General features: G+C 34.3%; 3 protein-coding genes and 1 pseudogene across 5 annotated transcripts; all 4 read right to left on the bottom strand.

Moving 5' to 3' along the window:
* Positions 1 to 3,947: 3,947 nt before the first annotated feature.
* On the bottom strand, positions 3,948 to 6,413 carry LOC145096972 (uncharacterized). 3 transcript variants are annotated; one of them, XM_079034429.1, is made up of 7 exons: positions 6,088 to 6,413; positions 5,871 to 6,009; positions 5,351 to 5,452; positions 5,132 to 5,256; positions 4,724 to 4,995; positions 4,542 to 4,632; positions 3,948 to 4,464 (listed from the first exon to the last, which is right to left on the bottom strand). In XM_079034429.1, exons 1-7 carry the CDS (start codon positions 6,196 to 6,198, stop codon positions 4,126 to 4,128), a joined length of 1,179 nt encoding a protein of 392 aa, XP_078890555.1. In that variant the 5' UTR covers positions 6,199 to 6,413; the 3' UTR covers positions 3,948 to 4,125. The 3 variants fall into 3 exon arrangements, with proteins under 3 accessions (XP_078890555.1, XP_078890641.1, XP_078890716.1); XM_079034515.1 differs by having other exon boundaries at positions 4,569 to 4,632; XM_079034590.1 differs by having other exon boundaries at positions 4,332 to 4,480; positions 4,569 to 4,632.
* A 652-nt stretch (positions 6,414 to 7,065) lies between these two features.
* On the bottom strand, positions 7,066 to 11,582 carry LOC145096902 (serine/threonine-protein kinase MPS1-like). Its single transcript, XM_079034319.1, has 6 exons — positions 11,217 to 11,582; positions 10,380 to 10,766; positions 9,257 to 10,089; positions 8,899 to 9,105; positions 8,444 to 8,605; positions 7,066 to 7,886 (listed from the first exon to the last, which is right to left on the bottom strand). Exons 1-6 carry the CDS (start codon positions 11,359 to 11,361, stop codon positions 7,332 to 7,334), a joined length of 2,289 nt encoding a protein of 762 aa, XP_078890445.1. The 5' UTR covers positions 11,362 to 11,582; the 3' UTR covers positions 7,066 to 7,331.
* A 6,991-nt stretch (positions 11,583 to 18,573) lies between these two features.
* On the bottom strand, positions 18,574 to 19,586 carry LOC145096828 (cold shock protein 2 pseudogene; annotated as a pseudogene).
* Positions 19,587 to 24,765: 5,179 nt separating this feature from the next.
* Positions 24,766 to 26,842, bottom strand: LOC145051396 (galactokinase-like). Its single transcript, XM_078999401.1, has 7 exons — positions 26,755 to 26,842; positions 26,477 to 26,529; positions 26,115 to 26,183; positions 26,000 to 26,006; positions 25,747 to 25,931; positions 25,266 to 25,400; positions 24,766 to 24,840 (listed from the first exon to the last, which is right to left on the bottom strand). The coding sequence occupies exons 1-7, from the start codon at positions 26,840 to 26,842 to the stop codon at positions 24,766 to 24,768; spliced, it is 612 nt and encodes a 203-aa protein (XP_078855527.1).
* Between the last annotated feature and the right edge of the window lie 142 nt (positions 26,843 to 26,984).

Genomic DNA, 26,984 nt, shown 5'->3' with positions numbered 1-26,984 from the left:
ATTCTCGTTTCTAATTTCCAAAACCTTTTATCACAAATTTCATACACAAAAAAAATATATATCAATGCTCTTTATTGGTAGTAGATATTTATATCAAGAGATTGAGCGGCATATTAGTGGTAGAAAATATGTTTAACTTTTACTTGTAGTGTTTAAAAATGGAAGTCATCATAAAAATAAGATTATGTTGTTAGACTATTGAAATAAATAAGGATGTAGAACCTAACACAAATCCATAAAGAGAACATCTCTCTCTCTCTCTCTCTCTCTCTCTCTCTCTCTCTCTCTCTCTCTCTCTCTCTCTCTCTCTCTCTCTCTCTCTCTCTCTCTCTCTCTCTCTCTCTCTCTCTCTCTCTCTCTCTCTCTCTCTCTCTCTCTCTCTCTCTCATTGTGAGTAATAATAAATAACCTATTATAAAAAGTAAAGTAAAAGAGATAGACATCATAAAAAGTAAAGTAAAGAGACATATCCAAATGAAACACCAAAACAATCAAGATTACGAAAACGAATTTCAACAATTAGATCAATTAGAGCAATGTATCAAAATCAAGGTGGCTTAACTGTAATTAGGAACAAAAACATATGTTCTTATGTAACTTTAACATAGGACTCAACCACAAATTAGAGCTATTGATTGGTTTGTGTTATTAGATTGCGCTAACGATTATCTTAATATAAACATATTTTCATTCAAAAAATAAGTAGCATGCCAATTTTATTGGAGAATTCATAAGTCATTCTCAGCTACCAATAAACATCTATATCAATATATGGTTAATCTCTAAAAGACATTCTATTTTGTATTTTTTTTTTTCTGGATTAAACCTTAATTTTATTTTTTTCTTAAAAAAGACCTTTTATTTTTTTTCCTTCAAAAAACCCTCAACTTTTGTTTTTAAAAAAAAAATCCTCAATCTTCTAACTATTTCCCAAAAAACCTCAACCTTTTTTTTTTTACCTTTTTTCCATTAAAAAAAACCTATATTTTATAAGTTTTTTCAGGAAAAAAATGGTCAGATTGAAAAAAATGAAAAAAATGCAATGTCTTAACAAAGGTATTTTAGATTTATAATAATCATAAAAGTTTTACATAGATATAGTCGTCAAACAAGCAACAAGCTGTTTCACTAACCCCTTTTGGATGATAAAACTAATTTTTTTAAACCAACATCCTAGATATTAAAGTCATAATATTACTATGCATGACATGTTGTATTCTATTGATGAACTCCACAACATTTGGCGTATGGAAACCAAAAGTATCAAACTAAGGTATAAACCTAAAACGTGAGGTGAGCTGCTGATTCTACTCTTGGAGTTACTCAATATAATGCTTCCTGAAAAGGATTTGAACCAAGAAAAGAAGAAAATACCATAGTAGATCTATGATTAGCCCTCGGTCGGGATGGTCCTGTCGAAGAACTTCGTGTGTTGATTTTCAATGCATGTTTTGTCATGTCTTGCTACTTTGCATGAGATATCTTTTAAAGCAACATGCCCCACAGTAAAAACCTCACTCCCCAAGCTCATAAGAGGGGAAACCTATGTTAGATCCATACATGCGTGCTTCCCTCATGCTCATTCAAAAACTAAAACGTTAGTTGGTCTAAGTGTTGATCTACTTTCCATCAGGCCAGTCAAAAAGTTCACAAATGACTGTTTCTTTGCAAAAAACCCGACGTGCCTAAATATGTCGAACATAACATCCTTAACCAGATCATGTCGGTACTTGAAACCCATGAGCTTTTTACAATGAATTGCATGTTCCCCAAAGAAACCCAAAGTCTTTTTCAGAAAAAAAAAAAATTAAGGTTTAATCCGAAAAAAAAACACAAAATATAAGATTTTTTATGAAATTAATCTTATCTTTTATACAAAATATCACAACAACTCTCCATATGTATTTTTGATATGTATCTAATTTTTATTATATTTCGTAGGTTATTTATATGTTAATAACCACTATATCTACTTTTAATTATGGCTCGTGGCTTATTAACAAATGTACCCAACTTTTATACCAACTATTTGGTAAGTCATGTGAATGAACAATATCATACACATAATAATGACTAGTTAATGATGAATAACAATGGTTTTCATTAATTATTCAATTCTAAATGCTTCATCCAACCGAAATACATTCACATGTCAACGATCAACCAACTTGCATAAAAATGGGACATATTCTTCTGTTCATATGTGAACGAACAAAGAACACGATTGACTTGTCATTACTCAAATATGAAAAACAAAAATGTTAATGTAAAAACTGAATACACTATATATATATATATATATATATATATATATATATATATATATATATATATATATATAACTCATGAGAACTAAGGTTATAAATATAATTAAGTTTTTATATTAAAAATCAGAACTATTAATCAATTATTTTAAATAAATTATTACTTAAGACATGCTATTTAATTATATAAAATTATAATTGTTGAATTAAATAAATACGTGAAGTTATATCATCTTACAATGTGTATAAATCTTATTTTATTTTTTAATATAATGTTATTTATTTAATATAATTAGAAAGAAAAAAATTTTAATTTGAAATTTAAAATGGAGAATCAATTATTAATTTAATGTAATTAGAATGAGAAATTTAAAATTGATATATATATATATATATATATATATATATATATATATATATATATATATATATATATATATATATATATATATATATACACACACACACACATCTTGCTTGTAGAAACTAAAAATTGTGAATTTTAATATATTCGTTTTTCTTTTTCTTAAAACTAAACTGTAAAATTAATATATTAACATAGATTAAGGTAGTAATTATTGATTGACGCATATTACGAAAAAAAAAATTGACACTTAAATGCCTTCTTTGTATGTAAAAACCTCACATTTGTAACCATTTGATCAAAATTTTCTCATATTCTCAAGTTTTTTTTTATTATCGTTTCTAACATTCCAGTTAAAACAAAAATGTTAATGTAAAAACTGAATACACATTCTCAAACTTCTAGATCAGTTGGCCATCAGGGTTACCTGGGTGGTTTTCTTTTGGGAGTTTGAGACTTCTTTGAGGCTTTTCTATAGGTGAAGCGGGTAAAGGGATAATGAAATAATTCCCCATGGTGAAGCTTCGGGAAAGACATACTGTCCGTTTGGATGTCACTGCACGACTCGAACCACTAACATAATATAACTCTGCCGTTCTAAAAATAAATAATCTTTATATAAATGGGAGAAGCTTGTGATGAATGAGAGGGTGGGTCCTCTCATTGTCTATTTTTAGCCCATATTCATCTTATGTCACTTAAGGCACTTCAATGGGCTGATGCTGACCTGAAAAAACCTTCATTCGCCTAATAAAACATTTAGAAATTATCATACAGGAGTAATAGGACTATAGGAGCCCATATATTACCCGTAACAAAGTTATATATTTATTGTCACCTTCTCTATGATCTCTCATTTAATTGCTTATGTGGATATCTAATGCACGATGAGGTTTTTTTTTTTGGAACCGCCATATGATATAGTACACCATTTTGATTTGATTTGACACAAAAAAAAAAAAAAAAAAATAGTCAAACCGAGAGTTAAATATATTAAAAAACTAAACATGTGATGTTCATTTATTAATGGGGTCACCTAAAATAAGCTACATATAGACTTTTTTATACTTATACATAAAGAACAATTTAATAAGAAAATTTAAGAAAAGGGTTGTTTTAACTTTTTACAAATATATCATTATTTTCTTTTTCATCTCTACGAATGTGTAACCTATTTCTCGAATACCATTTCAAGTGGTACATGCGTATTTACATCAAATAGTTTTTGTTTAAATATTCCTTAAGACACTATATTTATTTATTACATACCAAATTCATATATTTGACGTTCCTAGAGCATCATGAGGAGGGATTCAAAATTCAAAAACATCTCAAACTGAATCATTTTCATTTTCATATCTTTTTATTCATATTATCTACCACTAACATGATGTAACTAATGATATTAGTCTATTACAGTATAAATATGCCAGGTAGATATGTCTCAAACAGGTTAATAGATTAAAATCTTAAAAATGAAAAGAAATATATGCAAAGTTAATGAGAATCGTGGGAAAACAAAGGAAGTGAGAAAGACAGCATCTCAAACCTCCCATTTTCCCATTTTTTTGTCATATCAACTCTAACTTTAAATTTCAAAGGACTATTCTTGCCAGGTTGCAATAATGATTTCAGTAGTATTAACCAGAGGGAGTAAAAGTCCAGACCTTGTCCACATTGGTCTTCCATGGACTTATTCGCCCTTTGACCACATCCTTGTTTTTGCTTTTGGTAGGTGGAGTGAACACTCTCTGCTTTGATGTTTCCAACCAAGATTTCAGCAGCCTTGTTTTTAACCACAATAGGAACATATGCTGACTCATCCCACACATATAACTGCATTTCAACATCACTACAAATATGATGAATGATCATCAATCAAAACCTAAAATCTTGATTATGTATAGACATACCAAAAAAGGTCTGTAAATCAAGCTTACAACATGGAGACGATTAGAGCTTTTCTGGCAATAGAGTGGAACAGTTTCTTGTTCAATTCTTGATCTGCCTTTACAAAATATGGAATGAATTTTAGATTTTAGTACTATCAACAATCATTTTACAAAAAAATTAAACAAGAAAAGTTTATGCATACCCAAATTCAGAATTTAAAGGAGCACCACATAACTGACATCCAGTACAAATGAGATCTTCAGTTAGGTTTTTGTAAGCTGATGAAAATATTCTGCTTCTGATAAACATTCTTTCCTCCTCAAACTCACCCGTAATAGGCAGAAACATTTCACCAATGGATGCAAAAAAGGATGCATTGCATGAATCGTTTAGTTTGGATACATCTGATAGAGATAAACAATCTTTATGTTGTGTCTCTTCATGGAGTTTCCAGTTTGTTAGATTCTGATTCCTCTGTGTGGAAAGTTAACATGGTTTAGAAAGATCCACCCTTTTCAGAATACAGAAAAAAGCACAATGTGCTTTCATCATTTTATCGATTTAGCCACTGAGTTAATGTTTTTTTTATCAATTTAGTCACTGACAATACCTTGTAGTTGTGCAACAGATGCTTATTGGGAATAGGTTCCACTCTCACCACCCATGCAACAACTTTCTTAAGCTTTTCCTTTGTTGCAATTCCAATATGATTAACCTTTATCAAGTTGTTTTCACCTATATTATCAAGTAACACGATATGTTTTTAAGTAAAAATACAAAAATAACCTTGAGGTACAAGAAATAGAAAAAAAAAGAAGGGGTTCAAAACCTTTAGAATGAATTTCCTCATAACTATCCACCAAGCATTGTATGGATGACTGTTGAACTGTTCTGGCCTCAACAAATTCTCCATATTGGGTCACTTTGACATCTATGAAGTAAACGATGTTAATGAGGATCATGTAAGCAATTCCACTTTCATCATCACTACATTTGTTTTGCTAAAATGTAATAACAAAAAAGGTCAATGTTAAGAATACAAAGGCCATATGCCTATATGCTGAAGCTAAATGAGAGTCCACATGAGTTACTTTTCACCTTCGAAAGGGAATAAAAACTGATTCTTGTGAACTCACTTTAGCAGCAAATTCAAACACCACTAAGGCACTAACAATAACATATGTTAAAAGCAAAAATCCATTCCACAAAATGGTTAAATTTTTAAAATTGACAAATACATATGACGCAGAGTAGGATCACAATGACAAACAGTAGAAAATATGCATCTTCAATCAAAAACTCGTTAGGTTTCATGGATGAAAGAATGGATGGTGTCAAGTGAAACTCACTCTGTAGCAGAATAATATTTCCGGGCTTTAACATGGATTCCATTTGCTTTTGCCATATGGAAACAGGGAAATAGCGACGTGTATCGTCCCCGACTTGAATGTCTGTCCTGATTACTTTTCCGCCTCCTGAAGTTTTATACTGCACAATTACCAGATTTGATTAATCACAGGTTGAGGTTAGTCAACATATGGAGAAAAGTTTAGGGTTATCGAGAACCTGTACAGGAAGGGTGTTATGAACAAGCACAAGAAGTTGAACGAAATGACCACTGTGAGAAGAGGCTTGTGAGAGATCGATTAGAGGTCCGTACCATCCGATTGTTGCCATATCCAGTAGTTTCAAATTGATCAACTTCGCTTAGACGCTTACAGCTTACTGTAGGGGTGGAGTGGCCCAGGTGGGGTTGAAATTGAATACAAGGATGCTAGTGTTCCCGCCTTTTTCGTAGATCTCATCCCGGCCTAGGGGTTTCATCGGTTTAACGACTCGGCAAACCGGAATCGGACCTCATCCGGAGAATTTATTTTAATTTTTTACCCATATCTAGATTTTTTCAGTAATATCATAATACCTATATACAACGTATAATAAAAACCATAACCATGCTGTGACAAATTTGTGTATCTGCCATAGACAAGATATAATTTTATTTAGCAATATGATTAAATTTAATCATGTATAACAATGCATATTTGACTTGTGAAAAAAAAAAAACAAACAAACAAACATATTTTCACATGTTTTTACAACATTATATGTATGAAAATGATCATGTAAAAAATTAGAAAATAAATTTATAAAAAAATGATTTTTTTTTAAAAATACATACATTAAAAAAATAATAAATAAAAAAATAAAAAAATAAAACTAATTATATAAAAACGTTGGGTTGGCCGAACTTGTGTAGGGTAGGATGGTTGGGTGCTCCAAACCCGGGTTTTATGACCCGTATAAATATAAGGGATATGGAAAGGGATCGAACCTCGGACCTACATAACCAAAATGTTAGAAAGTGTTGTAAATATCTATAATAATTATAAAAATTACTTAAAGTTGTAAAAAAATATTACGAGACGAGTATAGAGTAATAGAGGCATTGGAGGTCCCATACAAGTAGAATTGCCCATGCACTTGCGAAATTGAAAAATCCATGATACATAACAACAAAAGAGAAAGATCCAGTTTCTAAAGAGATGAAATGGAACTTTGACCAACAATTGTGGACAAAATTTATTAAACTGCACAAAAAACCAAAACCAAAACCAAAACCAAAAAAATAACTATCAATTCAACCGACATAACATTTTTACACACATTGTAAGAAGTCAACAGAAACCATCATTCTCCAATTCAGTCTTGTTTTGCTAACACTAACACTACCCCCAACTCATCTGATCCATACCATGGGACCTTTTGTATCCAATAAACCATACTAAATTATACAGCAACGAACCAACCAATCATCTCTGTTCATCTTCCAATTCCTCCTTAAGTTGAACACAAAGTTTTGACATTTCATACAACAATCCTGATATACATCTGGACTCCTCGGTTGTTGTTGTTGCAGGGTCTCTTATAAGTTCCTCAATTCGACCACATATCATCAACGCTTTCGGATCATTTACACAAGATTCAGAAACCAAGCGAATAAATTTACAATTATTTGTATTATCTTGTTGTTGTTCAAGTGGAGGAACGAGGAACGGGTGTTGAAGAAGTTGGGGGATCCTCCATCTCTGGTTTCGATCCCATGCGAGACATTTCTTCATGAGATCCAGAAGGCATGGGTTTGATACGGGTTGGTATTGGATATTGTGGTGTGGATCTGTGACGACTTTGAATTTGGCCCAGAAAGTTTTGTAATCTGAAAAGGGTGTTCTCCCGTAGACCATTTGGTAAAGGATACAACCAAGGGACCAGATATCGGATGGACGCCCACATTTTATTATGTTGCCTTGTGCATCTGTCCCGTTGCACATGAATGCCTCTGGAGACATGTAACTCAACGTACCCACCTGCCCACAATTAATTCAAAAAACATACTTTCATTTGTTTGTGTATTATTATAGCATCCTACTTTCGTTTCCTTTTGTTAGACTCATGTTTTTTAATAAATTTCTTCCTAAGGTATTATTGTACATTGGATTTTTTCTTTATTAGGATATTATACTTTGAAATTTTTGTCCAATTGTTTTGTATTTGGGTGACATTGCTATATATGATGACTTAGAATATTAAGTACAATGTTTGTAACAGGAAAATAAATAAATAAATAAACGTAGGATGCTCTCCAATTAGTTGCGGTGTTATATACAAGTAAATGTCTTATGTAATAATAAAACACAACATGGTGTATTGTATCTTAACACGGCTTTGTTTTTATAACACATAAGGTTCTTACTTGATTAATTATTTAAGGTATTTCTAGTTTCTATTGTCGTGTTAATTATAAACATCTACTATCTTATATTACAAAATTCAACAAATATCTTCCATGGATTTTTTAACTTCTATTGCTTTATGCAACCAAAATCGATATGGTAGACCCAAAGTCATCTAGACAGAGTGTAACCTGAGAATCTCGTTGAATATTTGTTGTATCGCTCATGATGGCTTTTGCAATACCAAAATCAATTAGCTTCAGGGAGCCTCTCACAAGGAGAAAATTAGCTGGCTTCAAGTCCGAGTGCACTATACGTTCTTCATGTATCGTTTTCACGGCCAAAAGTATTTGCTGCCATTCATTATAATTTACAAAATACACATTACATATTAGTTTTTGCAATCATGATTTTCATAGCACGTTCCTTTCACCTGGCTAATTTACAAGGGCTGTAACTTCAAAGGAATATAAACTAAAGGGCATATAACAAGTGCATGCTTGTCCATTGTGTTAAAATCATTTTCAAATCGGGACACTCCCCTAAGCATGCATATGGCTACATTTGTTACACAATATTTGTCCCATCAATATATATATATAAATATATGGAAGTGTAGGAATGATTTTAAAGAGTTGAAAAGAACCTGCCAGTAAAAACGGAGCCAGTTCTCATCTATGGTTGAGTTGGATTTGGAGTTATCAAGCTCCTTCCACTTATGGGATAACATGTGAGCCAAATCAATTTCACCATATTCAAGCACCATGTAAATATGCCCATCCTCCTTCACTTTCCCATTCTTGTTACTCACAGACCCACTCATCACTTCCTTCATCAAAGCCTTATCTGTCACCTAACAAAAGCTGCATGTTAGAAGCTGCTCAAGGATCAAATGTTCTCATCTGCTTGTCTCTAAACTAGTGTCTAAAACTCACATACTGAAATCAGCAAACTTAGACTATATTTCATAAGTGAAGTGATTACATGTCTAGAGAACATAATACCTCGTAATCAATGAGTTGAATAATGTGGTCCCTTCCCTTGAGTTTGTTTAAATATTCAATCTCCTGACAAAATCCATATGCAGTGGCATAGTCACGCCCTTTAAGCTTTATCTTTTTCAAGGCATAAATTGTGCAGTCTTGAGAAATGACTTTGTGGACCTCACTACTTCCTCCACTACCTATCTTTCCAAGCCTTTGATACAGCTTCCCATTGACCTTGAAAAACAAGTCTGGATCATAATTTCTCTTACGACTACTTTTTTCCTTCTTTTCAGATTTGGAAGCTTCTGTTTTCACATTAGAAAAATGGTCATCTGATATGGGAGCTTCAGATTGTATATCAGTAATATCAGCAGCAAATGTGTTTCCCTTTGTTGATATCTCAGCTGGGAGAGGAGGGTCTTTTGTCATACCAGAATACCCTTCTTCTTTTCCTTGTTGATCCTTAGAAAACTCATGCTTCTTTTCAAGATTTGAGCCCACGGAAGCAGAGGGAACTAAGGAGCCAAGATGATCAGAATGCAAGGGTTGATTTTGTACATGAGAATATTCACCAGTCTGAATGCTATTTTGTTGAGGGTGGGAACAGTTAGTAGTTGAGTTAAGCATGGGAGCATTTTGTGAATTCACTAGTGTTGTGGTAGCACAAGATGAGCCAACAACTGATGATTGGGTCATGTTATGACCAAAGTCCCTTTGTAGGAAGTTTCTGAAAGGGTTAATATGATTCTGATCATCATTAGTTTTGAAACAAAGATCAACATCCATGTTTTGAAAACTCTGGTGAGCAGCTGCTGAGACATCCAACTGATTACTTCCATTGCTTTCCATTTCTGTCAATGCAAGTGAATCTATATGAGTCAATAATTGTCTGTTCCTGTGCTCATGTGATCATCAGACCCTGCTCAAGCATTGTGAATTATATACACAATAATGGGTAATAATTGCAATACTGAGAGCATCATAAGATTATGCAGTAACTATGCTTTTGTGTGGTACATCACATTACAAATACCTCACTCATACTTTTTTTACCTTAAGCTTCAGAATCTTATGAGAAAGGCAAAAGACAAGAAAAAAGGAACTTGAACCAACAAATTGGACAAGGGCTAGCAAAAATTACCATGAAACCTTGTATTCTTTTGCAATGCAAACTGAACCTTCTTTGGGCCATTGTCACGTTCCATGCCTAAGGAACAAGCTGTGTTGTTGCTTGTACAACTAGTACCAAAACTAGGTTGACTTCTCTCAGCATCTATTGATATTGGATTTCCTTCATCATTGGTTTTATCTGATACGGAAGGTGGCGTGATTGAAGCATCCTCATGATTAAAAGGACTAGAAGATGGCATATTCTTTGTTTGTAAAATGTAATCTTGCACTTTTTTACTTAGATGAAGATAAGGAGACTCAGCTCTCATTTTGGAGTCAACTGCTGGATCTGAGCTCTTTCCTGTTTCCCCTCGAACCACTGAACGTCTTGGCTTCAGCTGTGCCATCGTACCTACAGCTGTTAAGGTGAAGTTGATAAAAAATCAGTGTCCAGCAATGTTAATTACAAAGCAGTCAAGTAAACAAACCATATTGTATTATTCCTGGAAGAAATTAAGGTATAAAGTACAATTAAAGTTGCTATTATAGATTTCCTAATTAAAACACAGACACATAAAAGTAGCAACCATGACCTAGTGACCTCTAAGGTGGCAGTGAAGCTCTAAAGTAACCTAGATTGGTAAATCTATGTCCCACGGATGTAACTGTAAATCTGATTATATCATTGTAGTTATTAGTCATTGCTGAACTAGAGGCGGAGTCTAATCTAGAAAGAAGAAGCCCTAACTTTCACAAAATGAAATCGTACGATAAAAAAGAAAAAACTGGATGGACAATCTATGTAAGAATAACACGGAATACAAATTAAAGGAACAAATGTATCGATATTTCTAGGGATTGTGCTTACGATGACGCTTATAGGCAGCTTGTAAGTCGCGAAGGAAGTTGGAGGGAGCAGATGATGATGATGAAGACGACGTTGTTACATTGAATGAGCGGTGGAAATTTGAATCTGGGTTGTCCGCCGGTAGATCAGCCTCTCTTCTATCCATCGATATACCTCAGAGGCATATCTGTTGCATATAACTAAAAACCGCAGCTACAAACTGAGTTCAAGACGTGTGCCCTAAGAAGATGCCATTAATGGAGCTCTAAAACTCAGAGAGTAGAATTTGATTGCCATATACGCTTGTGAGAAAAGAGTCGAAGTTCAAATGGTGTGCCTGGCGCGATCACTGTTATCATTTGTTAGACCATAACGACAATGTAATTGTAGGGTGTGCGAAAAAAATGGGATCTAACCCTTTTTTTTTTTAAATATAATTTTTTTTTATTGAAAATGACCATTTATTCTAGAGTCGGCCAATCCAAAACATATTTTAGACAATTTTTCGGGTGGGCCGGCCCATTACCTTGGGTTTGAAATTGTCATTCTGGACTATCCGTTCGTGTTTTGGATCTGCAATTTGAAATTCAAATTCCAAAATATAATTTGAAAAAAATCCGGACCCTCGCATTTATTCTGGATCTTGCTCTGACTTTCGATTCCTATTCCGACACGCGATTCCAGATCTTACATTTCCGATCTCTGACACGCAAGTCTGATCTCCGACATGCAACTCCGACATGGAAGAAGAGCACTTCGGGCCTGTTATTTTACGAATACATTCTTCGCTTTTTCTTTACCTAGTTTGTTTGTTTGTATAAGGTATTTATTCATCTACAATTACTGTTCCGCAATACATAAAACACCTTCGGAACGAACTGAAAAGTAGTTTAGATGATGACATTGTTGTAGGACCAACTAAAAAGTAGTTTAGATGTTTGAGTATTGTTAATTTACATTGAAATGCAGTGTTCCAGATCTTAAAAATTCACTCCGGAATGCAAGGAACTCGTCCAAAACTGCTCCGGAATATTGGTCTGTTTTCGTCTCGGAATGAAGTGATAACACCCTTTTTATTTGTGCAACACAACACGGTTTTTGATGTATCCATTACACTCTCTTGTAAACCCAAAATCAGCGGGCAAATTCTTGCGGCATTTAGAGACAGTCTTGAATGCGAGACTATGTTTCGGAATACAGAAAAGTATTTTAGTTTGATATCCAACCTTGGTGAATTTAACATGTATAATGTCATTTATGTTATAATTACTTATCGTTACTAATATTTTTTAAAAATTTAATTGTTAATTAATTTTGGTTGTGGCAAATATCCATGGGGGAGGATAATTTGGGATCAATTGTACTCATAACTAGTTATTGTATTCAATAAGGTGCACAAACATATACATCTAATTGAACCGAAAGAGAAACAACCTCAAAAAATGACATACACCCTAAACGGGTTTTTATACGCTTTTAAGGTAAGTATATGATGAAAAATTATTATTTATTTTTGTTTGCTAACATTGTAACAATTTTTTATTTATTTGTTTGCTAATATTTAGATATAGATTATTGAGACTTTTCCGGTGAACAGTTTGTTTGGTACCCGACAACAGAATGTGATCTCTCGGGTTGTTGCATGGTCGAAATTGAGGCCTTTAAAAAAGCCTGAATGCAACCAAATTTTACAAATCGACAACGTATGGTTACTTAATTATTTAAATATTTATTTATTTTATAATTTATGTTTATTTATAATTTTATAATTTTGTTGGCATGATAATAGACTCGTACAAAAGTTGGAGCCAACAGAAGTTGAGATGCATATTGAATGGTGGATGATTAGCTTGGTGTGGATTGACACTGAAGTTCATAAGGCACCTTCCCTAACATCATCACCCAAAAAACTTCACTACCCATGGGCATCCACAAAAGAAGGCATAGATAGATGACCTATCTCACTCGCCATCACCACCAGCGTCAACCACTGACCCATCAACTGCAAGGACCAAATTATTAGTGACATGGAAATTGAGGTATGTCAATTGAAAAATGATCTTAGTGAATGTCACGAGTGGTTGAGGTCACAGGATGGGCATTTAGTAGAGCATGACGCTACTTTAGTCATAGTTCTAAAACTTATCAATAAGATTCCCGGGGACGATTTTAGTACTGTGGAGTACAATGACAATGATTTATGGGACCATGATTACGGGTAAAGCACACCCGAAAACCCATTGCATGACGGCCCTGAGCACCCGTCTCCATTTATCCATTCGTCGAATGTAAAAGATATTTTATGGGATTAATACAAAACGCCCCCCGCCAGCACGTCAACATTCTACGTGCCAAAAAGTAATGTCCATGTGGTATAAATCCTCATGGATACAAATAAAAAGGAAATATGTTGTGCGACAACATCCAACGTCGTTGGACAATCTCTTAGAGCATGCCATACACACTCTTTATAAACAACGAAATGGTTCAGTGTTGTTCACTCATCCCGGGAGTTGTATCCTATATAAAGGGTGTTATGTCCCTCCCTCGGCCTCTATATCATCCTAGAGAACCTGTAAACCCTAGATTTCGTGTGAGCTTCCATCATTTGAGAGAAATAGCTTTGGAGGAAGGAAACTTTGGAAAGGAATTTGAAGATCAAGAAGGTTGCTTCAAAGGAGAGGTGTAGATCCGAGATCTACTTCAGTTAGTGCTCATCTTGGAGGTAATAAGCTACTATCTTCCCTCCTTTGCATCTAGATCTATTTTTGTTATGAGATTTGGGGGTTTTATGGTTGTGTGAGACCCAATTCGGGCTTAGGGCTTAGATATGTTGTTGCCACTTCAGATCTAGGGTTGGGATGGTCCAATATGTCATAAAGCATCAGATATTGAGTAGTTGGTGAAGCCCTTTTGTCCTAAAACCTAGCCCTAGTGTGTTTTGAGCCTAGATCTCTTTAGTTATACGTAAAGTTTGCAACTTTACGTGAGGATTGAGCTTTGGAAGTATGGATCTATGATTTGGAGCCCCTGTATGGCTCGAAAAGCCACTGTATGGTTTAAGAACTAGAGCGACTCGACGAGTCACATGGGTGGACTTGGCGAGTTGGTTGAAGTTGGGCAGGAACTCGACGAGTTGGAAGAACAACTCGGCGAGTCTGTTGAAGATTGCCTTGGACTCGGCGAGTCTGTTCTTAGACTCGGCAAGTCAAGTCGCGAGACCCCAAACCCTTCGAGTTAAGACTCGGATCAGTGAGTTGAGTGGGAACTCGGTGAGTTGGACAGGACAGGACTCGGAAATCGGTGGACTCGGTGAGTCATGGACTGACTCGGCGAGTCGAGTCGCGAATGGAAGGACTCTGAGCATATGAACTCGGCGAGTCAGAAGGCAGACTCGACGAGTAGGGTTGACCTGGAAGGTTGACTTTGACCAGGACTTTGACTTTGACCAGTGTGGACTTAGTTGACTTTTGGGGGGTAGTTAGACTAAGTGTTGCATTGATATTTGTAGCTCGGGGAGCTAGTGGAGCAGGAGTTTAGAGAGTTGTCGGGCAACAGCTAGAGGGGTTATCAACAAGTTCAACAAGCTCAGGTGAGTTTCCCTTTGTGTGAATGGGTCTAAGGCCACAATGCCGACCCATGTAGTTATGAGTAGAAGACCCGGGGGTTAGCCCTAGGCAGAGTATGCTAGTATGATATTCAGGACGAGGTCCAATGATAGCGGGCGGGTGCCCAATGAATGGTTTATATGATAGTTTATACTTGTTATGTGTGTGATACATGTATGTGCCTGGTAGGGAGGTGAGTGTGGGCGAGGTCCCGTACCTCACCAATAGCAGAGTGTGGATGGTGTTCCACATTTCATTAGCAGCAGATCAGGGGCGAGGCCCAAGTTAGGGAAAGAGTGAGTGTGGTCTGGGCCCGTATCTCACTATCAGTAGGAGCATGGACGGGGTTCCATGATTCATCAATAGCAGGACAAGGGCGAGGCCCATAATAGGCGAGGCCTTAGGACAGGATCCGTTAGTATATGTTTGGCTTATGTGTTGTGATATGTTTATGTGTTATTATATGTTAGCGGGCGAGGCCTAAGTGAAATAGATCTGTATCCGAGTGGGGCTCAAAGTCAGGCGAGGCCTGGAGCGGCGGGGCCGCTGTAGTGGGCGAGGCCCGAGGTAGGGGCGTGGCCCAATATGTGCAGTATGTGGATGTGCATGGTATGTGATAGGTTGGGGAACTCACTAAGCTTCGTGATTACGGTTTTCAATTTTGATTTCAGGTACTTCTAGTAGCGGAGGGAAGAGCTCGAGGTGATCGCATGACACACACCATAGATTATACAGCCTGAGAATGTTTTACTCTGATAATGAACATATGTTTGGAAATTAATACTCTTATTATGTTTTGGATTGATGATTTTGCTTTAAGTAATGTTTTATTAAAAGCAATTTTTAGTCTTGAATTTTGGGACGTTACATATACATCGTACGCCCATCGTACAAACCTCATGTCCAAAATTACCATAATGCCACTAAAGGCCAATCTTGCAATCTTTTCAACTTCAGGGGAGGCCAAAATGCAATATTATTCAATTATATGGTCAAAATTAGAAGTACCTCATCATTGGGATGTTGCATGGTTCCTAGAAGTGTTGATCATCGGGAAATCGTATTCTATAGACGGTCCAAGCGGTACATGGCTATGACATATCATAAACGACTAGCGGAAATATTTTGGAGTACAAGCAATAAGATGATTTGAACATTGTAATATTATTTCAAACCATTTCCTTTAGTTTATAAATTTATTTGGTTTTGTTGATTTTAAGATTATCAATTACATTTTATTTAATATATAAACAAAACTTTTACAAAAAAAAAACGAAAACACATTTACACAAATAACAATTAAAAAAATGTTATGGAATGTTCCGAAGGCCTGTCCAAAATGAGTATACATTATATAAAGGGAAATTGAGTAATCTAACCCTTAAAAAAATAAGTGTTCCGAAACCATGGTCCGGAATCGTGCTTTGAAATTTCGGAGATCTCTCCGGAACCATGTGTTCCGAAGAATGTGGTTACTTTACAAAAAGAAAAAAAAAAACTTTAGTCATTTTTGTCAAAGATCTCATTTATAAGGGTTAGATTACTCAATTTTCTGAAGAAAAAAAATCAGACTTTTGAAATTGTTATCACCTGACTAATTATAGGAAGTTTTGAGCATCTTTATTTTACTAACGACCAACTACACACCAATCACTAATGAATGATACTCATGAAATTAATATATCCTCGTTAAATTTGAACTTATAAAATGTTACTTCTATCTAACAATTTGTTTATCAATTTCACATCTCTTTCTAAGTGAGAAGTGTAAGTTCGAGTGATATTGTTCGACCCAAGATTACCCCGAAAGGGAAAGGATTTGCAAGTATTCCATGTATATGTTTATATCATAGTGTAGATTAAGAAAGTCATTGTTTTGAATTTTACATGTTTATATCATTACGAAGATGAAGAATGTTGTTCCAAACTTAACTCATTCTTTATGTCAGCTCAAATCATCCAAACTTCTTTGTGATAGATCATGTCCATCTAAGATGTCTAATTATAATTTCGAAAATTTTTAGGACGTTGAAGAACAATATAAAAAAATCATAAAAGAGTTGGATATTCAATATATATGTAAAGACTCTCTTAGCAAAGATAGAAAAATAATTGCTAATACTAAGAAAGAAATAAAAGTTCAAAAAATATAGGATTAAGGTCCCAAAAGAGATGGATTAATTGTTCAAAATGTAAGTTAGCATCAATTAATCTCAAAACATATTCAAAAGTAAAAACACTAGGTAAATGTACTACATAGATGTGGTATTCTAAATATTTTGGTTATCATCAAACTTTATTAAAAAACTTTATATATTGTGTTTTTTTTAATTAAACATCATTTTTTTTATTGAAAAAGACTTTACGCTTTCAAACTAGTCATATTAGCAGTTTCTTGATTTTCTTTTGTAGGGTTTTTTTCTTAAAAAAGTTAAAAGTTCAAGATTTTTTGGAAAAAAAAATACTAAAGTTTGGGTTTTTTTTTTTTTTTTTGAAAAAATAAAGTTAAGATTTAACTTAAAAAAACTCAATCAATATATAAAAAAGTCTTTTATAATATCACCCTAGATAAAAACTAATATTAAGTTCGAAAATTTTAATGAACTAAAAAATATATGCAACATAAACTAAAAAGTAAAAAGTGTAGGAAAATTTAGGTGGTATTTGTTTTTTGAAAAAAAAAATCATCAGACCTCTTATAGTTGTGCAACACAACACTTTTCATCTCACAGTTGTTTGTTTTTCAAAAGTCTTCAGATTAAAAACCTATGTGCGTGTTCTTCTCGGCGTAACACTTGCTTTGTCACTTCCTACATCTTCCAACATCTTCTTCTTCTTTTTCTCTTGCTAAAATATTGATTATATATTGCTGAAATCTTATTTCATTTTTTTTTCGTTTTTTTTATTCTTGCTGTTTTTTATTCTTCTCTTTTTTAATAGTGAATAATAATAATTTGTTGATGAAATATCATTATTTTATGTTAAAATATCTTTTTTTTTGTTAAAATATCATTATTTTTTGCTGAAATATCATAAATTATTGCCGAAATACCTTACGTTATTAAATTTTCGGTATTAAAAAACTATTTTCGGAATATAAAATCAGTTAATTTTAATTTTTTAATATTTGCAGCAGCATGCAAATGTTAAAAAAACGAACACACTTTTTATTACAGTCTGCAGCCGTTTGGTCCATCTCTTCTATTGCAAAGGGTTGCAGAGGTGGTTCGCGACTTTATTAATTTTTGTTTTAAAAAACAAATAGCACCTTAGTCTCCGAGCGTGTTTGGGATTGCTTTTAAAACAACTTTTGGCTTTTAACTTTTCCAAAAAGTTAAAAAATCCAAAAGATGTTTGGATATTGAAAAAATCTTTTAAAGTAACTTTTTTGTATAGAAAGAAAATATAGTGTTTCAAAAAATCGTTAAATCATATGTTTTTGTAACTTTTGGGATTTTTAACAAAAGTTAACTTTTATCCTAAAAACAAATACAAATATAATATTTTTTAAAGATTTTTTTTCTTTTGGAAAAAATCTTTTTATAAAAATGACTTTTAACCTTAAAAAGTAATCATAATCACTCCTTTCATATTTAATAGTTTATACATTTTTTTAATAAATGGTTAGAAAAAAGATTGTATTATTATAATTATTTAATAAATAATTATTTTGAAAAAACAATTTTGGATGCATGTAAATAGAGTCTTTATGACTTTTACCTTAATTAGATCAATTTCATTATCGATTAAATATTTTTAATTTACAATAATTTGATCGATTACTAAATTATAATGCAATCGATTCGTTTATACAGATGGGTCGATATTGACCACCTGAGTTACTTCTTGACAATTTATTTTGCTTAAGAGGATTCGTTTGTTGTATAAAAAATAAAAATACACCAACACAAGAAAAATAGCAAAAGTAGTGTAAAGAAAAAAGTATACAGTTAATCAATGTTATCAATCTTGGTCATTCGGGCATTCTCTTGCAAAATGTCCTTCTTCTCCACAATGGTAACATGCTTTACTCCGGCCACCACGACGACCACCGCCACGACCACCAACACCACCGCCGCCACGGCCTCCACCAGCACCACCTTGATCATTGTCATAGTCTTCATTACCATCGCCACGATCGCCTCCCTGGAAACAGTTCCTTGCAAAATGACCAACACGTCCACAATTATAACACTCCGGACCACCATCTCTTCCTTCATCATCACCACCACTGCCGCCGCGTCCAAACCTCCCACCACCTCTCACACTATCTCCTCCACCACCAAATCCTCCTCTGTTACCTCCATAACCACCCCTTCTCCCACGACCCCCACGCCTCAACCCTGGTGAATAGGGTCTAGTCCTAGCAAGACCCATCACGTCCACCGCCTTCTTCCTCCCATCTCCACCGGAATCCACAGAAAATTCTACCCTTTGTCCATCTCTAAGAAACCGAAATCCTTCCATCTTGATCTCAGACTGGTGGACAAAGAGATCTTCACCACTGTCATCGGCCGGAGCAATAAATCCAAAACCTTTTTGTCCACTGAACCACTTAACGGTGCCTTCATATCTATTGGTTTCCGCCATGAAAACCAACTTCACAGCTTACAGCAGAATCCGGAGCACACAGTGGTGTGTGTGAAACTTTGGGTGGTGGAATGGCATTAATTGAGTTTTATCTGCTTGGGATATTAGTTTTGATTGGTTGATTTTGTTGTTTGGCCGGCGGTAGTTTATGGCCGTTGAAGTTGGGGTTAGAACGAATGGACGAGAAAGTAAACATTATTTTAGAATAAGAGAATTTTAGAACGAGAGAGAGGATAATATGACATTATTCAAATAAAGAAAAAAGGCCAATGTACAAAATAAGTATGTATTTTTGGTCTTATGTCATTTTATACAAGGTGTATGTTAAAAAAAAATGTTTTAGGTGATGTGTTTTAATTTGGCTGATCTTTAAATACCATATACCTTAATTTTTTAGAAACGAAAAGGTTGTTATTTTTCATTATTAAGGTTTGATCATAATTTTTTTTGCTATATATCCATGTTATTGTCCTTCATGTCCTAGGAGAATGATTTCTTTCTTATAAGGCTGAGCATAGTGGTCTCGGTGGAGCTCGATAATTGTCGGCGTGTCCTCGGCGAACACCCAGCCACCAACTTAGCATGCCGAGTTCAGTGGCCAAACTCGGTAAAGGGATGTTGAGTTCTCTTCTTCTTCTTCTTCTTCTTCTTCTTCTTCTTCTTCTCTCTCTCTCTCTCTCTCTCTCTCTCTCTCTCTCTCTCTCTCCTTTTTTCCCCACTCGACAACCTCCTCTCTTTTACTCTTCCACTCACTCTGTTTGACATGCACTTCAGTAAAATGGAGAAGGTTGAGGTGGAGCTTGGTTAGTCCGACACCACTCCCCTCATTGAGTATCAATTCATACATCAAATCATTTGCCCTTTTGATCAGCTACACTTGACAGTTCCAGCGTACACACAATCGCGAATCCAGGATGAATGTTAATCGGGATCCATTATATTAAAAAAAAAAAACAAATACAAATACAAATACAAATACATATTTTGAAAATTTTGGATATTTTTAGTTTTTTCAACAAAAATAATTGTCAATGGAGAACTTTTCTTGTAAGAATGGATGTCATGTAGGAGGTTTCTTAGTAAAAGAAAATTTGTTGTAATCCTCTTCCAAGTGGGGTGCTTGGAACCGATAACAAGATGGCTCCACCTATGGTACCCAACACAATTAAATAAAATGTTAGTTTATATTTAAAAAATAGCTTGTAGACTAGTTAAAAAATAAAATTAGTTTGTAGTTGAAAAGCTAGTCAATAAAAAATAAAATTTGATAAAACTAACCAGTTAATTAATGGAAATGTGTAAAATGACATAAAAAAACACGTGAAAGATTGAGGTTTTTATAATTAATAAAGAATATATTTTGAAAAAAAAACTTAATAAGTTTGTTGAAGACGATAGTTTCAATAGATTAAAAAAAACTAGCTTCAAATGCTATTTTAAATAAATTAACTTTTTTTTTAACAGCAGCATTACAACATATATTAACAAATTAACCTAGCAAAATAAATTAACTTATAATGTCAATCGCAAACTTAACGAGACCATGAGCTTAAAATAATTAAAACGAGACCATGAACTTAAAATAATTAATAATCATAGATAAGTAGATAACTAACAAAGAAGACATTTATATATATATATATATATATATATATATATATATATATATATATATATATATATATTAAAGTTGGACAATCATTAGGAACATGACCCTGACGAGGGTACTGTTCCTTGGGTTAGTTAGTTGCTGTGCCTTTTGTTAATCTCATATATCCACCGCCTCAAACTGGGATCTCCTTTTGATACTTCTCGAACCTTTCATTCCCACCGCTACTATTTTCCACTGCCTTAGGCTGTATTTGGCGCGCCACAGCTAGCTGAAAGGTTAGCTTATTTTTCGAGTTTTTTTATGTTGTCGTGTTTGGTAAGCCAAAAAGTAGCTGATAAGCTAGCTTTTTGAAAAGCTACTTAGACTAGCTTTTTAGGAGCTTTTTAAAAATTTTCCAAATACACCCCTTAATTAATTATAGAAACACATATTCTTACATGTCCTTTTATGTAATTTTATATATTTCAGCTAGTTTTACCAAACGTTATTTTTTTATCAGCTAGCTTTTCAGCTATCAGCTAGCTTTTTATTTAACAGCTAGCTTTTTAGCCATCAGCTAGCTTTTCAGCTAGTTCGCCAAACATAGCCTTAAGCAGGATTCCATACGTGTCCCTTTGTTTCTTCTTCATCTCACTTCCCCCGCCAATCTAAACAAATAACCGCCTCAGCTCCTTTTTCACTACCTCTGTTAAACCCACCACCCATATACACAGACTCTTCTTTCCTATCCGTTAGTCGCCGACTTCTCTAATTTTTATTCCTTCATTATCAATTTGGCTCCTCTCGCCCTCGCTTCCTCGGTACCACCACATGAAATCATGAACACCGTTATTGCTCCATAAGGCAAACGTGCAGGGGGGTGATCCTCCTCTTCTTCACTTCGCAGAGTCGTTGACACAACTTCTCACCAGTTGTTGGTTCTCTGATGTTGTGATACATCGGCCATAAAGGAAAAAAAAATTGTACAACTCAAAAGTAATGATGCAAAGGGATACCGATTCTCGATTCCTCTATGTTGATGTGTGTTGACGGGAACAAAAAACAGGGAGGTCGGCCGTTGATGCACCACCGGAGAGGCTAATCGGAGGCTACCGGAGAAAGGTGTAAGTTAAACTAATTTTCCTATTTCTGATTTCCGATTTCAGATTGGTTATTTGAAGGTGGTCATTAAAAGGGATACTGGTTCTCGATTCCTCTATGTTGATGTGTGTTGACGGGAACAAAAAACAGGTAGGTCGGCTGATGATGCACCACCAGAGAGGCTAATCGGAGGCTACTGAAGAAAGGTGTAAGTTAAACTGATTTTCCTATTTCTGATTTCCGATTTCAGATTGGTTATTTCTAGGGTTTTCTCATCCTCGCTTACCAACTCCTGTGAAATTGTTTCTCTTCCTGATTATAAGTTTTTAGGTTCTGTTGTGTTTACTCCTTCTCCACCTCCAACCAGCTTGCCTTTGCCTACTTTTTCGCTCCGGCCAAAGCTCAGTTACAACACGGAGGCGGCCGCATCAGGATCTGGTGTCGATGCCGGAGCTATTGATAGCCTCCGACGCCTTCTCCGACTCCGGTAATTTGATTAAGCTGTGTACTTTTCTTGTTGCTCTTCCTTTATGCATGCCACTGTAGTAAATAATTAGAAGGTATAAAAGAAGAAAAAGAAAGGTTATATTTTGATACTTTTTCAGATATTCTTCTACCCTTTTTCTAAATTAAAAATGAAATTTTATGATTATTAGGGTTCTTGTGACTCTTCTGTAATTTCCTGTAATTTGTGTTATGTGCCTGAGTTTTTTTTCTTGGCATTGAAGAAGACTAATTTTCATTTTTGTAATGAAATGCTGTTTCAGTATTTCCTTCTTCTGTTAATGTTGTAATGATCTCAAACTAGGTGGGAACCCCCGCTACGCGGGGTATGGATTTTTTTGTAGTTTTTGTCATTTTTCAGTAGCTCAACAATGCAACTTAACATTAGATAACATTTCATTAATAACTTATTCACTCATAAAAATGACAAATCCAAACCCTTGAGATCCGTTGGTGAAACTAAACTTCATCTACACAAACAAAACAATAAGACAAAACTACAAATTTGGTCCTTGTGGTTTGCAAAAACCTTTGGATAGGGTCCAAAAACTTTTCAACTTGCATGGAAGGTCCAAAATCAAAGTTTTTCTATGTTTTTAGTCCAAAAAAACTTGAAATGACGGTTATACCCTTTCATTTTCTTTTTTATTAATTTTTTCATTTTTTAAATACTATTTTAATTTAAAAAAGAAAATAAAATAACTCTCTCTCTCTCTCTCACACACACACACAACAAACACAAACCCAATTAATAAATAACCAATATTCCCCTTGATCTGATGATCGAAAGCACACACAAAAAAAAAATCACGATTTCTACATCCAGATCAAATAAGAAATCCTCCGGTGCTCGATTGATATGAATATGAAAGGCAAGTGCTTACGAGTCATTGCCAATTCAAAGATTTAAAAGGCTGTAGAGAGCAGCGATTTGAGAATCGAGATCGTCGGAATCCAGCGAAGCTTCGATCGTTCTCATCCGGTTGTGAGGTGCGAAGGAAGGAGGGTCAGAGGAGGGAGGTCTTTGATTGAAGAGAAAGAAAGCGAGGGGCGAGGCCAGAAGATGGGTTCGGTGTGGCCAAGAGGCTGCGAAGGGACGGAGGTCTTTGATAGGGCGAGACAAGCAGCAATGGTAATGACTTTGGTTGTTCGATGTCCAACAGGAGGTATGCGAGGGCCTTTTTGCTCCTTAATTCCTTGCTTCATCTTCTTTTTGATTTGGTAGGAACAATGAAAAGGTGAAGGGAGAACGAAGGGGGTTTGTAGCTCCCTTGCTCACCGGGAACGCACAAGAAGGAAAGAAACCTGGGTTAGGTTAGAGAAGAAGGGGGTTTGTAGCTCCCTTGCTCACCTCCTGCCGAAAATCGGGACAGAAGAAGGAAAGAAACAGGAAGAGTTCCAGTAGTGGGTTCGATTAACAAGATGATGATCAAAGGGAGGGGTATGTCGATGGATTTGTGGAAGATGAATAAGAATAAACCTGGGTTAGGTTAGAGAGAGAGAGAGAGAGAGAGAGAGAGAGAGAGTGAGTTTGGGTAAGATTTTATTTTTTATTTTTTTTAATTATTTAAATACCAAAAACAATAAAGAAAATAGAAAAAAGAAATTAAAAAGGGTAAAATCGACTTTTCAAGTTTTTTTGGACCAAAAACAATGAAAAACCTTGATTTTGGACCTTTGGTGCAAGCCGGAAACTTTTTGGACCCCATCCAAAGGTTTTTGCAAACCACAAGGACCAAATTTGTAGTTTTGTCAAACAATAAATATCATATGTTTACAGAAGAAATTTGTTTGTGAGATTGGACGAAATTCAAATTACATATAACTGGAAAAAGCACAACAAATACAATTTCTAAAATTCTGAAATTGAAATTACAATCATCAAAAAGGGTGAAACTTCCCGTAACAACCATAATTTGCTTTTTGTTAACAACATTTAAACCGATATAACCGAGTAACAGGAAAAAAAATTAGAAAGGAAAAATAAAGCCTAAACCTGCACTCAAATAGAACACTGCAACTATGGTGATTGTCATTCATTAGATCGTCAAGGTTCTTCAACCTCTCCTATTCAATGCAAAAACAAATTCCAATATTACCCATATTCCGGACTTTAAAAAGATATAAACAAAGTTTATTTATAAAAAAAATATAAAATCATAGAAAATAGTGAGACTCACTCAGAATTTGATGACACCACATCCTTGAAAGCATATACACGTTTCGCTGTCGAGTACACATGGAAGGCTCCCTGATAGAACAAATTTACAAAAAAAAAAAAAATGTTAACTATACAGTGATTCAAAAAATAATTACAAATGAAAGTTTTTTAAAGTAAAAAAAAAATTAACTGATGGAATACATGAGAAAGTAGGTTGGTATTTTGTGAAATTACCTGGAATAACTTGTAATGTGTGGCAGCTTTTATCACATCCAGTGAAGTGGCAGAGTAAAAAATTATGGAATCTAAGCTTTTACTGGTGATTATCTCAATTTCATTAGATGTATAAGGCTCCTCTTTCAGATATTTTTTTTATTTTTAACCAAAGATAGCAACCAAGTTATATGTTTTTTACCGTTTAAAGCAAAACGTCGAATATAAATATATTATAGGAGTTAGATGATGACGTGGCGACACTCGTGCCATGTCATCATTTTTGGTAGCCGAATGAATACCTTAACAGCAATGGTAGGGTTGGAAGACCCATGGGCCCCAAAAAAGGATGCACATAAAGCTTCTACATCAGAAATGGTTTTTACTTTTGAAATTGCCTCTTCAAGTTCCATTCCGAGTTTTATGCCCAATAAAATCTGCAAAAAATAAATAAATGAATAAATAAATAAATATAGAGTTTTCAAAAATAGAATGATTATTAGGAAAATAGGTGGAAAGTGAAAAGAAAAATTAGAATGTAAGAGAGGTAAATATAGAATATTAGTCGACTACTTGCCACATAGGCCCCATTTGTTATGGAGGATTTAGGGACATACAACAATGAATTGGAAAAGGAATGGAATGATTCATTCTACTGGAATGAAGAAAAGAAACTATTTGTTTTGTTGAACAGAATGTAATGGGTCATTCCATTCCATCAAACCAATCAAACCATTGAAGCAACACAAAAATAATGAAAAAAAGACTTTTCTTTAATCTTACAGAAGCTAAACAACATTCAACAACACGATTATTGTAGTTTGTTGCAGCAGTTACAACTTTCTGTGATTCAGCCAATGAATGAGCAATTAGAAAAGTTCCGTCAGCTGGCAGTTGCACATCAGTTGCACGAAGAGGGTTGAAATCTACTAGGTCAGCAAATCCCGTTTTTCCATTATGGATATTGCCTAGTTCAATAAAAAAATACAAATTATAACATTGTACTTTCAAGTTACTTCCTATGCGTTCATTATACCATTCCACTTTCATTTATTATAAAGGAAAGTATGATGTTAATTTTTTGCATTTAAGCACAAAATGTAATTACTCGAAAAGTTCATTGGTTTATGAGAAATATTATATGTATATACCTGATCCATTCCACCAGATTGTGTCCCAAAATGTCTTTCACACTCGCAAGTAAGTTGAACAACTTCTTTCTGTAATATAGTAAACAAAGAACAATATTATCAACAAAACATATCATACATAATTTGTATGGAAGTTATAACATAAAACTGTTTTAAGATGAAGATAGGAAATCAATGCAACAGTCAATTAATTCGAGAAATAATTAATTAAACATCAACAATTTGTTAAAACCCTCCTCAACATTCATAAATATTATTAAAAAAATCATACGACAACCATTCAAGTAGTTTTCACTTTTCATCAAACTGAAAATGTTTCCTTTGACCACATGTTGACCAAAAAAATATATAATTTAATTTACCTCCTCCAAAAGATATGTATCTGCTGATAGAACACCAATATCTCGTACAAATGCTGCATAATTTTATCCTCCACCTGCTAACCTTTGGATCTTTATTTTTTCATTAATTGTGGCATTTTATCAAACAGGTAGTAGGCAAAAAAAAGGTCCTTATTAGAAATAGGTTTAATCAATCAAAGATGCAATAGAGACGGAAAAGATATAATCCATGAAATGAAAATAAAAAAACTTTTGGATTTCTAGATTCATTTTAAAATAGAAGTCTGTTAACGTCATACCTGATGTTGATTCAATGTATTTTACTTCAAAGCAACTGTGGTGTAAGTGTGCTAGATTTTGTCCCACAACCTGAAGGTGGATCTCCATATATATGTCTTACCAGATTAAATCAAACTCCAAGCTCCCCTATTGCTTCTGGAAGTTCTGCAAGGAGGAAAGCTAGTAAACGGATTGTACTTGTCTGCCATGGAAACCCTGAGGTAATATTAATAAATAAACCAGTCTGTGA

This window comes from Lactuca serriola, chromosome 1 (genome assembly GCF_051521515.1).
Source record: "Lactuca serriola cultivar US96UC23 chromosome 1, Lser_US96UC23_V15, whole genome shotgun sequence".
In the NCBI taxonomy this organism is placed as follows: Eukaryota; Viridiplantae; Streptophyta; class Magnoliopsida; order Asterales; family Asteraceae; genus Lactuca; species Lactuca serriola.
Note: the sequence above shows the minus strand (reverse complement) of the source record. Positions and strands in the feature narration are given on the sequence as shown.

Coding starts and splice junctions, on each gene's coding strand:
- LOC145096972 (XM_079034429.1), bottom strand. CDS start 6,198: ATGGCAACAATCGGATGGTACGGACCTCTAATCGATCTCTCACAAGCC. Junction 4,996..5,131: donor ATCTGTTGCACAACTACAAG/GTATTGTCAGTG, acceptor CTTTCCACACAG/AGGAATCAGAATCTAACAAA. Junction 4,465..4,541: donor TGATTTACAGACCTTTTTTG/GTATGTCTATAC, acceptor GTTGAAATGCAG/TTATATGTGTGGGATGAGTC.
- LOC145096902 (XM_079034319.1), bottom strand. CDS start 11,361: ATGGATAGAAGAGAGGCTGATCTACCGGCGGACAACCCAGATTCAAAT. Junction 9,106..9,256: donor TTCAACTCATTGATTACGAG/GTATTATGTTCT, acceptor AGCTTTTGTTAG/GTGACAGATAAGGCTTTGAT. Junction 7,887..8,443: donor ATATTCAACGAGATTCTCAG/GTTACACTCTGT, acceptor AATTGTGGGCAG/GTGGGTACGTTGAGTTACAT.
- LOC145051396 (XM_078999401.1), bottom strand. CDS start 26,842: ATGGAGATCCACCTTCAGGTTGTGGGACAAAATCTAGCACACTTACAC. Junction 26,530..26,754: donor ATACATTGAATCAACATCAG/GTATGACGTTAA, acceptor AAAATTATGCAG/CATTTGTACGAGATATTGGT. Junction 25,401..25,746: donor TTGAATGTTGTTTAGCTTCT/GTAAGATTAAAG, acceptor TATTTTTTGCAG/ATTTTATTGGGCATAAAACT.